At 51.8% G+C, this 16020-nt stretch overlaps 1 protein-coding gene across 1 annotated transcript; it reads right to left on the minus strand.

The window, feature by feature from the left end:
* Positions 1-2513: 2513 nt before the first annotated feature.
* On the minus strand, positions 2514-15738 carry Krt82 (keratin 82). Its single transcript, XM_046435579.2, has 9 exons — positions 15275-15738; positions 13365-13573; positions 10990-11050; positions 10225-10320; positions 9720-9884; positions 6433-6558; positions 5821-6041; positions 5483-5514; positions 2514-4964 (listed from the first exon to the last, which is right to left on the minus strand). Exons 1-9 carry the CDS (start codon positions 15677-15679, stop codon positions 4729-4731), a joined length of 1551 nt encoding a protein of 516 aa, XP_046291535.1. The 5' UTR covers positions 15680-15738; the 3' UTR covers positions 2514-4728.
* Between the last annotated feature and the right edge of the window lie 282 nt (positions 15739-16020).

A 16020-nucleotide genomic window follows, 5' to 3' on the forward strand; every position in this document is an offset into this window, starting at 1 on the left:
CTGGGATGGCCAAGGGAACCCTTTTTCTGCTATCAGATCCACTAACTGAATCACTGTGCCATTTAGGAAGTCATTGTCCCCTGCCAAGATTCTTTCTGGGTGCTCAAGTAACCCTAGTAGAGAGAAGCAGCAGTTAGAGGGCTTGGGGCCACAGTGAGGAAGGGACCATTTGAGGCAGAGGCAGTGGGCACCTGGGGATGGGCCATCGGAGCAGGTCAGGGTGTGGGGGGACAGGAGAGGCTCTATGTGAGTACTTGAGAGCCAGGGGAGGATGAGGGACAAGGAAATGGAGACATTCTGGGAAGACAGGAGCTCCATCTTGTCCTTCCACCATCCCCGACTTGCTTGTTCCCACGCTGTCCTCCCTGGCACTCTGCGTGGGATTGAAAGCTGGATTCTCCAGGCAGAGTCAAACGTCGTGAAGTTCTGGCTTGCTGTAGACTGTTCTTAGCCTGCCTCCACCCCAGGCTGGTTCCTTTTGTATCCCAGCATCCAGGGAGCTGGCCCAGAGGGGAAGGAAGCTCAGGAGGTGTTTGCTGAGTCGAATGGAATGAGAACACTGTGCTCCCACCAGGAGGCGCTTTTGTCTCACCTGTTTTGAGTCATCACCACCCCATGGGAGGAAGGGAGAATGGGTTACTGCCAGACAGTGAGGAGTGGGGGAGTCCTTGGAATGTTCTAGAGGGGACAAACCCAGGTCCATGAGCTTGTCTCCAGACCTGAGCAGGGGGCGCCCCACTGCTGGGATGAGTAGTGCTTAGTACGTGGTTCCAGGCAGCCTCCCCTTTCTAGCAGATCTGTTAAGGGCCCAGGTACTCGGGAACCAAAGTCTCAAAGGGGTGGCAGGCAGGCCAGAGAGGCCCCTTGTGAGGGTGAGGGATCATTTTAATTTTTACTGAGCTCAAACACCTAAAGGGGGCGTCCCCGGGGCCTCAGATAGTCTTCTGTGAGATAGAGGTGGCCAGTCTCTTTGGAATCCCAGGTTTTGGTGTACTCCTGGCCAGAGTGTTTCTGTTGGTTCCAGAGCTGGGCTGGGAGTTCCGCTGGTTTCGGGGCCAGGTCCAGAGCAACAGGGATGCAAGTGGCACTGAGGCTCCTGAGGCCCACCATCCCCTCCCTCTTTCCCTTGCACCTGGCACACACCTCTGGAATCACAGGCTCTGCTGGGCCCTGGGCACATGTCTTTCCACTAGAAGCTCCCACTGGCTTCCTTCCCCTTACAGTCCTGCGGCTGTTAGGATTCAGGCTGGCCTGCTTCCTGCTGCTTCTCCTGGGGAGCTTCCAGAGTCCTGTGACTCAAGAGGGACCCTCGGTTATGTTTCCCATGCCCCTCTGCTCTGCCACCTTCACAATAGTCCTGGTAGCTGGAGTTTCCTGTTCCAGGCCCAAATTACTGCTAAGCTGTACATTCCATGGTCTTGGGCCAGGCTCCTTTTAAAAGGAGCCTCATGGACCTGCTATACTCATTTATAATGTATGATTCAATGAATTTAATCTATTCCCAGATATGTGGAACCATCATTGCAGTCAATTTTAGAACATTTTCATCACTAAAAAAAAAAAAAGAGAGAGAGAGAGAAATTTTAGTTATCTCCCAACTCCTGTCACCTACTTCCTCCAGCCCTAAGCAGTTACCACTCAGCTCCCTCCCTCTCTAGATTTCCCTGTTCTGGACTTCCAATGCATTTATTATGTGAATGAAATAAAATAATAAAGAACTTTCCTGTGTGGCTTCCATCACTTTGTAAAACGTTTTCATAGTTCACCTATGTTGTGGCAGGTATAATTATTCCATTCTTTTTTTATGCCCAAGATAGGATTCCATTGTATGGATATGGATCCTATGTTGTTGATCTATTCCATTCACCTGTTGATGGGCATTTGGTTGTTTCCGCCTCCGGCTACTTTGAAACATGTCGCAAGTTTGTTTGGCCATGTATTTTCATTTCTCTTGGTATATACCTAGGAAAGGAATTGCTGGGTCATATGGTAACTCCATGTTCAAGAGTTTGAGGAACTGCTAGAATGTTCTACACATCATTGTACCATTTTACGGTCCCTATCCTGGGTCCTCAGTGCTGGGCCTGCTGTATGTACAGGGCTGTCTTGTTCACCATGGTGCTACCAGGTCCTGGATGGTCTGACCCAAGCCGATGCTTGATAAATATATATTGTGTGACTGAAAAAGTGAATGAATGAGTTCTATTGAACGTGTTGCCACAAATATGCACCTCCAGGCTTCCTGTCAGATTCTGTCCTTGCAATCTTCCCTTTGAGCTTCTCTCTGACCCTCTTTCCAGCACAATCATTTGTTGCTTCTTGTTGTTCTCATACTTTTTAGCATCATTATTTATGACTCCTTGATGAGGCTGAGAGTCCCTCCAGGGATAAGAGGGTGTATTTGTCATCTCTGTATCACTGGCTTCCAAAGCAGTGCTTGGCATGAAAGACCCTCCGACTCCCTGTCCAAGGAAAAGCACACGAGACACTGGCTGCAAAAGCAAGAGGCGATTTATTGATACACAGGCACCTGCGGGTGCTCAGCGAAACCTCAGCCGGAGCTTCGGTGAACTGGCACACCGGGCTCTAGGGCACAGATCTTTTATAGGGAGCAGGGGGTTAGTTTTTAGCTTAGCACGGTAACAGTTATTCTATTGGTTTCTCTGAATCCAGTTGTTAGGTCACCTGGGGGGTAAACTTGTTTTTCCACTTTATGTTCTCGAAAAACCATAAAATTGCATCCTGTCCTTTTAGTTCCTGTTTTTACCCTGTTTGCTCAAGTTTGGCCCCTCCGGGGTTATCTATATGGAACATCTTGTGGTAACATTGTGCGAGACTTGAAGTGCTACGTGCAGCTGGTGGGGTTTTGACATGGGGGTTGGGTAAGGGAACATCTTGCAGCTTCAGGGCACAGGGGTTAGTTTTCCTAATGTTGGGCCTGGGGCCTTGAGGTCCTTCAGGCACAGGATGGGTGCTCTGTGGCAGTGAAGGGAGGGCTTCATCCCAGCTCTCAGGAGGGGGAGAGAGCCCTAGGGGAGGGGCTGTTTCAGGGGTCATTGAGGCAACAGGGAAGAACACTGGAACCTTGCAGAGGGTAGAACCACTGCCACTGAATCTTGTCTCCAGGTCTCAGGGTTTCCAAATGGGAAGAGGAGGTTGAAATGTCCTGGGCTTCCTTCCTTGCTGGGCTGCTGCCCATCTTCACTGCTTTGCCCAGGCCACGACTATGTAGGCCCTGGGAATGGTCCAGAATAGGGAATGGAGCCCAAACAGGGTTTGGGAGCTGCTACATCTAAACATGATAGTGGGCTCCAGGGTTTTCTATAGATTGTATGCAAGGCCCCATGCAGTGAGGAGGTCTCACTGGGTGCAAAATCTGCACTGGGATCGTATAATACGGTTGCTTTTTTAACATGGCAAGTGATATGCAAACTAGTGGGGTGTGACATGCAGGTTTTGAGTATGAATTATACGGAGCCATATTTATTCCACAGGCCACTTGCAAATTGTGAATGTGTTGTTTTCCCATTGGTAGAATGACTTTCCTTCCCATTCCCAAGCTTCCAGTCCCCAAAGATGGCTCATGATTCCCTTCAGCCTTATCTTACCCCCCGCCCCCTGACACAGAGCAGGATGAGCAATCCTGATTCTCAAAGTGTGAATAAAGTTAGTTTATTGGGAACACAGAGCCCAGAAGCTCCGGGCAGATAACTTGTATCCCAGGTGGGCAGGGCTCCTGGGAGGTGGGTGAGCCCAGCACCTTCTCCTCCCTCTCCCAGATTCCAAACTAGAGCCTCCAAGTGGCTGGGGCAGCTCCACAGAACTGTTGTGGAGAAATGTGTTCATGTAGACCCAAAGCCCCAAATCTAGAGGGCTAAAGGGAAGAAGCAGGAGCTGTTGGCTATGTACAGAATATGGGGTGGGGGGTGGGGCTTAATCCCATTGAGTAAATAATGTCAGCTCTTGATCATCCATCTTCCCAGTAACTATTTCAAGTCTTCTTACCCTTTGTTTCAGGAATATTCCACCATCCGCTGCCAATGTGGGCTCAGGCAACAGACTCATTTGTGTAGTTTGAGATCAAACAAATTTGTGTAAGTAAAGCTACTACCCAAAGACTGCTTTTTGAGTTTTTGTGCTGGCAGGAGATTGGCAGATCCCAAATGATCTGAAATCTTGGCACTTGGTTTTGGAATTCAGAATGGGATTCTGGGGTGTCTCCTTTTGATGTTTACAATAGTGCATATTTCAGGAGGGTGCTAAAAGAAGTTTAATTTTTTTTTAGGTGCATGAGAGCCAGTGGAAAGGGAGGTGGGAGGCTTGGGTGGAGTGGGGAGGAGGAGGCTGGCTTTGAAGGGAAACTTGCATGGGGTTTTCTGCAAAGCAGAACTGTGATGTGCCCATTTGGTTTATCTGGAATTGAAGTGGTTGGGGTTATTGCCATTCCTGGGCCATATCAGGGCTGACTGTCACTAGTTTGGGAGGGACAAGAGAAATGCACCCTCTCTCTCTGCATCCTACCTCACCCCAGGTCCCAATGCAGATTTTGTACCCAGCTACTTGAAAATAAAGATGAACTTGAAGGTCAGCTCAACCCCAAGCAGAAATCCCAGGGGTCTCTGGAGTCAATACAGGAAGGGTAGGATTTTGGAACAGCCTTTGGCCCTAGTGGGGTACAACATCCAGGGCCCTGTCCCTGGGTCTCCAGTGTTGGGGGCAGTGCTAACACTAGTGCGCGCAGGAGCTGCCCCCAGTTGCCAGTTTCATGTTGGAGCTCCGCCCACTCCCACAGCCCAGGAGCCCCTGGGCCTCGCAGGGGATGTAGAGTTCCCCAGTGCCCACCACACTGCAGCCCCCGCTGCTCCTGAGGACACCTGTGCTTCCAGGGCAGTACTCGGTCCGCAGCATGGGTGTACCCACCACACAGGGCTCGTACAGGATGGCGCCTTTGGAACTGCTCACAGCTGTGGGAACATGAAGGGATGCTCAGGATCCCACCCCATGTGGCTCTGAGGGAGCTGCCCTGAAACTTCTCAGCCAGGCCCACACCTCCCACCTGCTGCCACTCATCTCCAGCTACCAACTTCCATGTCTCCCCACCCTAGCAACATCCAGTGCTTGGAGATCCCCATGGGCTTCTCTCTTTTCCTCAGAGCCTTGGAGAGGTCAGGCCCGATGTCACCTCCTCTCAGCTTCTCCTTGTCTTCTCTCTCCCTTTTGTGTCTACCTCAAACCCTTGCCCTCTAGCAAAGCATCCTCTGGTCTATGTGTCTTCTTGGGGACTCTGAGACCATGCTGGGCATCTACTCCTAGTTGTGATACCCCAAATATGGATAGTCCTGCCAGAGACCTTCTCCATCAACCCAGGGCTTTTTGTGAGGTGGGAGATGCCCCAGAGGTCTGGATGGAGTGGTGCCAACTTGTAGGTTGTGTTATCAACTCCCGCCACCTGGCACTTTGGGGCCAAGGTTCATCTACTTACAGATATTCACAGGCCCGATGCCTTCACACAGCCTGGAGAGAGGAGGAGGAGAAGACAGGGTGACTGCATCAGAAAAAAATGAAGTGGGAAGGTGCTTGCCTAGCATGTGTGACGCCCCTGGGTTGCCATCCCCAGTACCACAAAGAGAAAACAAAGAAATAAACAGAGTGAGGCACTCCAGGTGGAAGCTCCCCTTCTCTTGCCCTCACCATGTCGAGCAGGAGGGCTCAAGGACTGTGTGCTGTTCTGGATTTTCCACCACCCGTGGGTGGGTCACGGCAACACTTCCCCGAGGGCTGGGTAACACCCTGATCCCTGCCCTCCTTTGCAGAGCTCACCTGTGCTCCTCGCCCTCCAGCAGGCGCCTGTAGGTGGCGATCTCGATGTCCAGGCCCAGCTTGGAGTTCATCACCTCCTGGTACTCCTTGAGCAGGCAGGCCATGTCCTGCTTGGCCTTCTGCAGGGCCTCCTCCAGCCCCGACAGCTTGCACTTGGCATCGCTCAGGGCCGCCTCGCCCTGCTGCTCTGCCTCGGCTATGGCGCCCTCGAGTTTGCAGCGCTGGGGGAGAGGGCATAGCATGGCATCACTGGGGGCCCCTGAATCTCTGAGTGGGATGCTCAGAAGGATAAGCAGACATGTGGTGGCACCTGCCAGGTTTGAATTTGCTGTGGGCTTTATCCTAGGATTGTGACATCTGGTTCTCCTGGGTATAGGGAATTGTTTTTTCTGGAATACACTCAGGAGAGTTGAGATTTCCTCCTAGATAGGCTTAGCACTGGGGGTGGAGTGAGGTTAAGCTCTTATAGAAAGGATCTACTTCTTCACCAGTGGAGGCGGTCAGGTTTATTCCCTCCTCCGCGGTGCTCCCCGGGAGCGTTGGACCTGCCCCACAGCCTGCGGGAGAGTCACCTGTGCTGGGCTCCCACAGCAGAGGCCTCCCCTGCCTCACCTGAGCTTTGACAGTCTCAATATCTTGCTGAAGCCTCTGGATCAGCTTGTTCATTTCCAGGATCTCGTTCTTGCGGTTGCGGAGGTTGTCACAGTGGTTCCCAGCTGTCTGCCTCAGTTCCTCGTACTGCCGGGACACAGGTGTCACACCTCCAGGCTCTGCTCTGTGGCATCTCCTAGCTTCTTCCTCACTGTCCCCAGTCTTTTCTCCAGTGACTTCCTAGCTTGGTGCTCTCTGGCTTCTGATACTTGTCCTGCTTTCAATTCCCTTTTTATTTCTGACCAATGTTTATGTCCTTCCATGGGCCGCTCCTTATTTCTGTCTCACCCCTCAGTTCTGAGACTTCAGGCTTGTTAACTTCCCCTCCAAGCTCCAAGATCTTCACCTTGCCTATCAGATCCCCTTCTCTCTGCCCCAGAGCCCTAGCCGTCTGAGGACTCTCTCCCTTTTAGATGTCCCTCTGGATCTTGGGAGGGGTTTCTGGGCTCAGCCTAGAATGCTAACAGATCAATAACTCAAAACAATCAAAACCAAAATGCAAAGTTATGTCTTACCTCAGCTAAACACTTTTTGAAAACCTTGTCCCTTTGCATTCAATTTCTGAAGAGTAACTGTATACAGATTACATTTGTATATTATTTAAAAAGTTAGCCGGCTTTAGATTTTCTGATAGTGGATGGGAATATCTTTCATAAGAAAATACAAAGCAAGGGGATTATAGCTCAGTGGTAGAGGGCTTGTTTGACATGTATGAAGTCCTGGGTTTGATCTCAGCACCACAAAAACAAACAGGTCCGGAAAACATGGCAGCTGAGTCATTTCCCACTTAATTCATATTAAGCACAATCAAGTTGGCTCTTCTGTTATTGGGTTACTGTGGGGAAATCTGCAGCTGCCTAATAAATATCCACTCCTTTTCCCTTAAAACAGAACCCTTTGAACCCAGATAGGATAATATTTCCCAGCTTCTGATCAATGAGGTCTATGGTCATTGCTGGGTAGGGATTCTAGGAAAGCTTTTTAAGTGGGGAATGACTCAGCTGCCATGTTTTCCACCTTCTACTTTTCTCCTTCTTGCTGAACATTAGTGATGTTTGTAGCTATCTTGGGACATGAGGCAATCATGAGCCTGAAAATGATTGTTAAAGAAGGTAGAATAGGGTCTGGGGCTGTGGCTCAGCAGTAGTGCACTTGCCTAGCATATATGAGGCACTGGGTTCAATTCTCAACACCACATATAAATAAATAAAATAAAGGTACATCAACAATTAAAAAAGTATTAAGAAAAAAAATGATGGTAGAATTGACTGGGCAAGTGGCACATGCCTGTAATCCCAGTGGTTTGGGAGGCTGAGATAGGAGGATTTCAAATTCAAATCTAGCCTCAGCAACTTAGTGAGGTCCTGAGCAACTTAGCAAGACCCTGTCTCTAGACCAAATATATATATAGGACTGGGGATGTGGCTCAGTGTTTAAGTGCCTCTGGGCTCAATCCCCAGTCCAAAAAAAAAAAAAAAAAAGGCGTAGAATGGAATGTTGGAATGAGATGGACATCATCACCCTAAGTACATGTATGAAGACACAAATGGTGTGAATATACTTTGTATACAACCAGAGATATGAAAAATTGTGCTCTATATGTGTAATATGAATTGTAATGCATTCTGCTGTCATGTATAACAAATTAGAAAAAAAAAGGATCCTGAGTCCCTGGTGGTATGATCCTGGGCAGTCTATTTTTGTACTCTGTCACATGAAAAAAAAAAAAACTGAATTTAATATTTTTTAAAAAATTTTCTGATTCTTATAGCTAACTAAATACAATCTTTAACCAATAGAATCATCTTTATGGTTCTGACGGGATGATGGGAAACTGAGCTTGTGTCCCCTGAGCCCACTTGACTGATGGATGGTCCAGGAGCAACCAGAGAAGGGGCCAGCAGGGTGAAGCTGGCCATGGTTGGGCCACAGACGGAGTCACCAGGGCTGGCTCCAGGCCAGGGTTTGTTATTTCTGATTACCACAGATCTTCAGAAAATAGGCAGAGCAGTACTTGAGGCCCTGGCTGGGTGGGGTACCTATTACCTTCAGAAAGAGCCCCAAAATATTTGGCACAGCCCTGCAGACATTTGGCAACCCAGCCCCCAAAAGTCTGTCTGGACCCAGCTTCCTCACAGCACACCGGGATCTCACTTTCTTGCCTCTGCGTCTCCTGCTCCTCAGCCTGCTTCCCCAGTCCTCTGCTTATTGACATCTCTACTTACTGACAATTCTTCTGCCTGTTCAGGTACAACGTGTTGCTTCTGTCTCCAGGCCCCTGAATCTGCTGCTTGACCTTGGCAATCACCACACACTCTTTGTCTCTCATGGTGATTAGTTATACACTCCCCCTGTCCCCCAGAAATATAATTCCTCCAGAACAGGTCTGGTCTCACTCTTGGTATCCTGGATGTCGCCCTGCTCCATAGGGCCATCTTTCGCTGGCCCCCATCTAAGCCACCCTCCACACACTCCCTACCCTCTACCTGACCTGTTTCCTCCCTAATATACACCACTATCTAACATACATCCTCTGGACTTTCTTGTTTCCTTCATTGTCTGCCCCCTGCCTCTGCCTCTAAGAAGGAAGTGACATGTGGGCCAGGTTGCTGTCTATTCTGTTCGCTGCTGCATCTCCAGCTCCTAGCACTCGATGGATCCTCAATGAACAGTTGCCTGAATGCACGAACCAGTGAGCGGACGCATGCGCGGTGCCTTTCACAGACAGGGCAGTGACACTGAGATGATAGTGTTTGTTAACTCAGATTGCCCTCAGGGGCTCCCCTGCCCTCCCAGCAATCCCCTAATTACTAAGTCTGGGCCCACCTTAATCACTGTTTCTGCTGTACCATTAGTAACCACCCCATGCCACCAGCCTCCCACGTCTCCAAGCCCAGAGCCCTCTTTGCCATCATCACCAATTAGGTTTATTGAAGGCTGTTTAGAGGAGCGCTTCTGGTGAGTCTGAAGGTAAATAAAGCCAGGCACCCTGGTGACAGGCCTGGCCTATCTGTGGGGGTCCCTCCTACATGCTCTGTAGGGAACTGGCGTGAAGCTTGGCAGAAACAATAGAGCTGGGATTTATGGGATTCCCTGGCGCTGTGGCATGGCCCAGTCCTTACTCACTTCCTGGGGCCCAGAGCATCTGGGGGTCCTCCCCTGGCCCTGCCTATTTCCTCTCTCTTCTCCCCTCTCCCTTGCTCCCTGTCCCTCCCTACCCCCAGCCCAGCCTCTGCACCCCAGCTTACCCGGCACTGGTACCAGGCCTCTGCCTCAGCTTTGCTGCGGCTGGCAATGTCGTCATACTGGGCCTTGATCTCGGCAACGATGCCGTCCACGTCCAGATCCCGGCTGTTGTCCATCTTCACAATGACTGAGGTCTCGGAGATCTGAGACTGCAGCAGGAGGATCTCCTGGGGAGGGCCAAGGTGAAGGAGTGAGCTCTGAGAATCAGCAGCCGGATGGGGACAGCCTGCTCTGATCTCTTGTGGGAGATTTGCACAGGTCTCTGCTGTAGCTGTTCCAGGACTTCCGCCATCAATATCCTCCTGGTCCCTGTCCTTTAGTGTCCCAGAACTTTCCCTGAGGAGCCTGAGAGCCTGGGATCTGGATACTCCAATTTCTGAGAGTCTCACTCCCTGAGCTCCAGCTGTCCCCGGGGGATCTATCTGTTCCAGGCACCTGCTGGGTAGATGCCTTCTTAACCCCCTGGCCCCTGACCAGCCATCTAGAAGGCAGCATGGCTGCAGGTACCTCCTCAAACAGGCCTTTCATGAAGCTGATCTCCTGTTCTAGAGCGTCCACGTTGGTCTCCAGGTCAGCTTTCACCAGGAAGGCTGTGTCCACATCCTGCAGCAGAACAGTGACAGAATCATGACCTGGAGCTGGGGGTGTGTGGGGACCATGTCCTCCACCAGCCAGGTACCAGCTGATGGCAGGTGGCAGGTGTGGGGCCCACTTTTCCTCAAGGAGTCCATGTGGAAGTGAAGGATGGAGCCAAGGTGGAAGGGCGGGTCGCCGGCCCTGGGACCCCTATGCCTGGACCCGACACCCTGATAGGGAAGGATCTGAGGATTGTCGGGGTTTAGAGGAGCTACCATGTTGGCCTACCATGTTCTCAGCTCTGATTGTAGAGCTCAGCCTAGAAATCCCCAACTGTCTGTCTAAGGAATCCTGGCAATCAGTTCATCTTTGGGCGTTTGAGTCAGAGTTTTGTTTTGTTTTTGATTTGGCATAGCCACATCTTCAACTGCTTGGGCAGGTGCAGACATGACCCTACCTGGCTTTGGCCTACTGAGTTGGGAGTGGGGGACAAACCAACCCTTGCCCCTAGCAAGAGGGATGGGAGTGGACTCTGACCTTCATCTTTTTCAGGGTCAAGGGGGTTGGCAAGGGAGGGTGGGAGGGACTCTTTGGATGGGATGGCTGTAGACATGTTTGGACACAGTCCAGGGGCTGGGTATCTGAGGCTGGCCGGTCCGGCTCAGTGGCCTCTGCCTCCCTGTGTAGCCCCCTCACCTTCTTCAGGGCAACAAACTCGTTCTCGGCACAGGGGCGCAGGGAGAGCTCCTCTTCATACCTGATGGAGTGGGCGGGAGAGAGTCTTTAGTTGGCATGTGGAGTTTGGAAGGGGTCTTGGCATCAGGTATTTGGGGGCCACTGTCTGTCAGTGACTGACCACCCTAGGGAGCCTGTCTCTGGACACCTCAAGATAATTATTACCAGAGCTTCTCACAGCCACTTTCCAAGAATATCCCCTCCCACTTCCCTGTAGCCTGTTTCTGTGGTGAGTCAATCTCTGGGAAGTCCTCTTTGAAGCTATCTTCATTTTTTTCTTGCTGCTGAGGAAGCTCCTTCATCTAGTTGATTTCTCTGGGAATCCTCTGCTGACCTGGCTGCTTTTCTTGACCTGAGACTGGCTGCTGTTTCTGAAATACCCAGCTGACCTGGGGCCTCCTCCTTGCTGGGAGGGTGCTGAACCTGATTTCGACTTGCAGTCTGGTGACAGAGGTAGCAATTACCCACTTCACCAGACCCACGGAGGCAGCCCGACTATTTCCTGCAAGCTGCCTGGGAGCTCCGCAGCCCACACAGGGCTCCTCTGAGGGGATCAGTCAGGTTCAGCCTGGCCATGGTGACTCAATTGGATGAGCATCGTGGATCTATTAGAAGCGGCTCTGTGCTTCCTGACGCCCATTTCCCCCTTCCCAGGAGAGCCCCGGCACAGGACTCGGGGACCTATCACCTGGGTTTGAATCCTGGTTCTGTCACATGCTAGTCATGGCCAAGACGGGTAAGTGACTTGGCCTTTCAGCTCCTCTCCTGTGGAAGGAGGGTAACTCTGGTCCTGCCACACAGGGCTGTTGAGGGTCAGTTGATGTCTACCACACACTAGGACAGTGCCCAGCCTGAGCCTGGGCTAAGTGTGCTGTCAATGATGAAATACCAGTGGCATCTCATCCTCTCCTTTTGGCCATTTTGAAAATCCCAAGTTCTCCTCTTGAACTGCAAATCATGTCTCCCAATGTAACCTTGCTACTGTCTTCTCAAGAAGGGCATTGCTCCTTCTGAGGGGCCAGTCTCCACTTTCCCACAGCCTGCCACAGTCTGTTAGAGACGTTCCCCTTTCTTGGCACATTCTGGACCTTCCTTGTCTCCTGCTTCTATTTCTACCTGTTTCTGAGGTCTATTCTGGGCTGTCCTTTTGGAAGAAGCCATCAGAAGAGACGTTATCCCTCAAGGCCCCAAGCAAATGGTGCCTCCTCCAGGAAGCCTTCCTGGCTCCCCCTGCTCACTCCCTCTCTTGGGATCTGTTCCCTTTCTGTTCTGTTCTGCATTGCAGCTGCTTGGGTATAGGTGCAGGTGGTCATTGTGTACTAAACTGGGCCACCTAGAGGGAAGAAGCCACCTTTTCCCTTTCTAGAGCATCTCTATTTCCCAGCACAATGCCTGCCGCTGAGAGGGCCCATGTTGGCACCTATAGCATGAGTGTCCCCGACATGGCTCCCCTTCACTGGCTCCTATCTCTTAGGAACTGCTGCTCTTGGTGTGTGTTTCTCCTCAGTGAAAATGTATCTCTCTTGACTCTCTTTCACCAGCATGTGTTCCCATGAGGCCCTGCGCCCGGGGCAGACCCACTCAGGACTCATCAGGAGGCAATTTATCTGGCTTCCGACTCTTGCAAGCACTGAGCTGCTTTCCTGCTGGTTCCCCATGAACATGTGCTCACCAGTCACCTCCTCCAGGCTGTGAATCAGACCCGAGGCGGGTACTTGGGGCAGGAGAGAATACACGAGCCCAAAAGCACCGAGAAAGAGGGAGTTCAAGCTCCTAATAGTGTGTGTGTGGTGCATGTGTGCACGATTTTTCCAGATCATTTCCAGCTGTGCTGGGGAGGGATGAGGAAGCCGGAAGTCAAGGGTGAGGGGAATGTGGGCTGGCTGGATGGCTGGGGGGCAATGCTGAGAGGGCTTATCAGGTGGAGGGAACAGCAGGTGCATAATCTTGGAGGGAGGAGCCTGCGGATCTTTTAGGGGACTAGGAAGAAGTCCTGACCTACAAAGGGACTCATGAAGCAGAGCAGGTAGGTAGCTCAGAGTAGAGATGGGGACTCCTTCATGGTGGGTGAAGCATGCTTAGGGAGAAAGAGCGTGAAGGCCTTCCTTATTTAAGCAGGGTGGTGGGAAGGGAGATGAAGACAAATGCACACATTCAGGGCTTCCACCACGCACTACATACATGATCCTGTAGGATGCTCTGCCTATATTATCCCACTTAATTATTGTTCCACCTAATGAGTGTTTTCCCATTTTATGGGTGGGAAAATCGAGGCCCAGGTCGTTTCTGTAACTCATCCTAGATCCCCTCATGGGATGAAAGCTGAGCCAACTCACTTTTTCTTGTAGCCCTCCAGCGCTTCCTGGAGGCTGCAGAGCTCCGACTCCAGCCTCGTGTGGTCCCCTGACACGCAGTCCAGCTGCCTCCGCAGGGCGCAGATGTAGCCCTCAAAGAGGGGCTCCAGGTTGCTCTGGCAGCACCTCTGCTGCTGCATGAAGTTCCACTTGGTCTCCAGCAGCTTGTTCTTCTGCTCCAGGAACCGGACCTGCAGCCAAGAATGGGGTGCGGTAGGGGGGACCCTGGGAACCAGGTCTTGGAGAGGGTAGTAAGTGGCTTTTGACCTTTCCCAACACACCAGTGCCAATGCTCTGGGATTCGCAAAAGTTAAGGTCTCTGCATTGACTGGCACCTGAGGTGTCTTTGTGTCTCCTCGACTTTGGGGACAGTAGAGGATGCCTACCTTCCCTTCAGGAGTTGTGTGTTTTAGCTGAAAGAATATCACCCAAGAGGCCTGGGCAGGTCTGTAGTACAGCCTTCTCCGCCTGCCTCTCACTACCCTGTAGCCTAGACCAAAACCTTTACCTCTTCAAGCTCCACTTTGCTTCCCAAAGCTCCTACTGGGACTGTGAATGGGAGAGCATCCTGCAAGCCTGCGTCCTAAGGTCCCGCTGTGACACTTGGGAGGCCAGGCTTCTGGGCACTTGGGGAAGACGATCAGCTCAAGGGTGAGAGTTTTAGGACTCCAGCTCTTCCCACCCATCCTGTCCCATCCCACATGGCTGTAAAAGGAAAGAAGTCCCGGTCATAGGAATAGGGACAGTTTCTGGCCCACATCCCCCATTTTTGTGGACTGGAGCTGAGGTTAGAAGCAGCTGAGTGGGTAGACCCTGGTCACCCACTGGTCATGGGCACAGGGAGCATGGTCTCTGGGCCTTGCCCTGGGACTTATTCCCTTATGGTGCTTTGCCTCTCAAGAACATTGTAGAAAGGAAGTAGCCCCAATTCTGGCCAATGACCACATCAGCAGGAGGCTCCCGGCCTCACAGAAGGTTGATGACCAGGGCCCATGTTGTTGGATGAGTTTATAACCAGAACTTAAAAAAAAAAAACTAAGTGTGACTGAACGAGTTTATTTCTGAAGCATCCCTGTGGTGTGGAGTGCTTCCTTTCATCCTCCCCCTCTCTTCCTCCTTCCCCCACGAGGCACCGGCATCCCTGAGGCTGAGCAGCAAGTGCCTTGCTCAGGGATCTGGGCAACAGGAGTGGAGTCAACTAGGGGCCAGGACTCCTGGCTTCTGTCCCACAAGCCTAGCCACCAGAAACACCAGCTCAGCCTGTGGCATGGTCCAGATCCCAAGAGCCTCCCTGGACTGGGGACAGGCCCAGGGGCAACTGAGGGATGACGCCTGGTTCAGCAGCATTTAGAGGCAGTGTGTCCCCCTCCCTGCAGCCTTTCCAAGCTGGCTCTGGGGTGGACAGATGTAAGACTTGGGTGATGGCCACCTTGTGCTCCCAGCTCTGACTGCTCTTCTATTCCCTCACCCCAGGCCTAAACCAATGACAAATTTTGGGGGTCACAGTACCCATCCTCAACTTCAGAGCCTTCAAGAGCCTCAACACAGCTCAGGCACACAGAAGGCAGTTGGATTGTTAAAGCCTCATCAGGAAGGGCATTTCTTTGGTTATAACCTGCTTTGAAAGTTTCTCTTATAGTCTGACCTCAGGCAACCTTAGTGATTTTTTTCTCAGATAACGTCCAGAGAGACATAACTAAAAAAATGGACTGGAAGCAGAAACATTCAGTGCTGAGCCTGATCCGATCACTTTCAACAATGAAGGCTGGAGAGGCCGATGGGCAAAGGACAGCTTGTGTATTGCCGGCCTTTTCCTTGTCCCTTGACTGGCCACCAGGTACACTCTGCAGTGGGTCTTGTCCCCACCCCAGCATCTTAGGCCCACAGCTTACCTTGTTGATGAAGGATGCAAAGCGGTTGTTGAGACACTTGATCTGCTCCTTCTCATCCCTCTTCACCCTCTGCACCGTTGGGTCGATCTCCAGCTCCAGCGGGACCAGTAGGCTCTCATTGATGGTGACAGGAGTGATGCAGGCAGAAGACCCACAGGTGGCCCCTGCTCGATACCCAAAGCCAGGCAGGCTGCACCTGGAGGCCACCCGGGGCCTCCCGAAGCCCACATTGCACAGGCTCCGGGAGCCGAGGCAGCCTAGGGCGCGGAGGCCCCCACCAGCCCCAGGCCGGTATGGGCCCTTGCTCACCTCATAGTGGGTGACCATTCGGGGCATGATGGCCGAGCATGAGCTGAAATTCTGAGTACCATACCTGGAGCCTGCCTGGAAAGAGCGGCACGACATGACAGGAGAGAAAGGCAGAGAGACGGAGCCCTGGAGTGGAGAAGAGAGGGCAGGAGTGGCCAAGTCGTGGTTTGACTTCCCCTTTTTATCTCGTAGAGGGATGGAGGGCTGAGCTGGGTCAAACCCCAAATCACCATTAAATCTGGTTTACAGGCTTGGGATATCGGCAGCTTCTGGCGAGCAAGGTGGATAATTAGGGTAGCAGAAAGCCAAGAGAAGGAGCCAATGGCCCATGCTGGTGGGGCCTATAAAAATCCAAGACTTCCTTGTTTATGGGGGCGATGAAAGGGTCCATACAGACAGAGATGCCTGCCATAACCCGTGGCTCAGCCTCGAGGAGG

Source organism: Marmota monax, unplaced genomic scaffold, assembly GCF_021218885.2.
Source record: "Marmota monax isolate L192 unplaced genomic scaffold, Marmota_monax_Labrador192_F-V1.1 WCK01_AAM20220418_F8-fsc00012, whole genome shotgun sequence".
Classification (NCBI taxonomy): Eukaryota; Metazoa; Chordata; class Mammalia; order Rodentia; family Sciuridae; genus Marmota; species Marmota monax.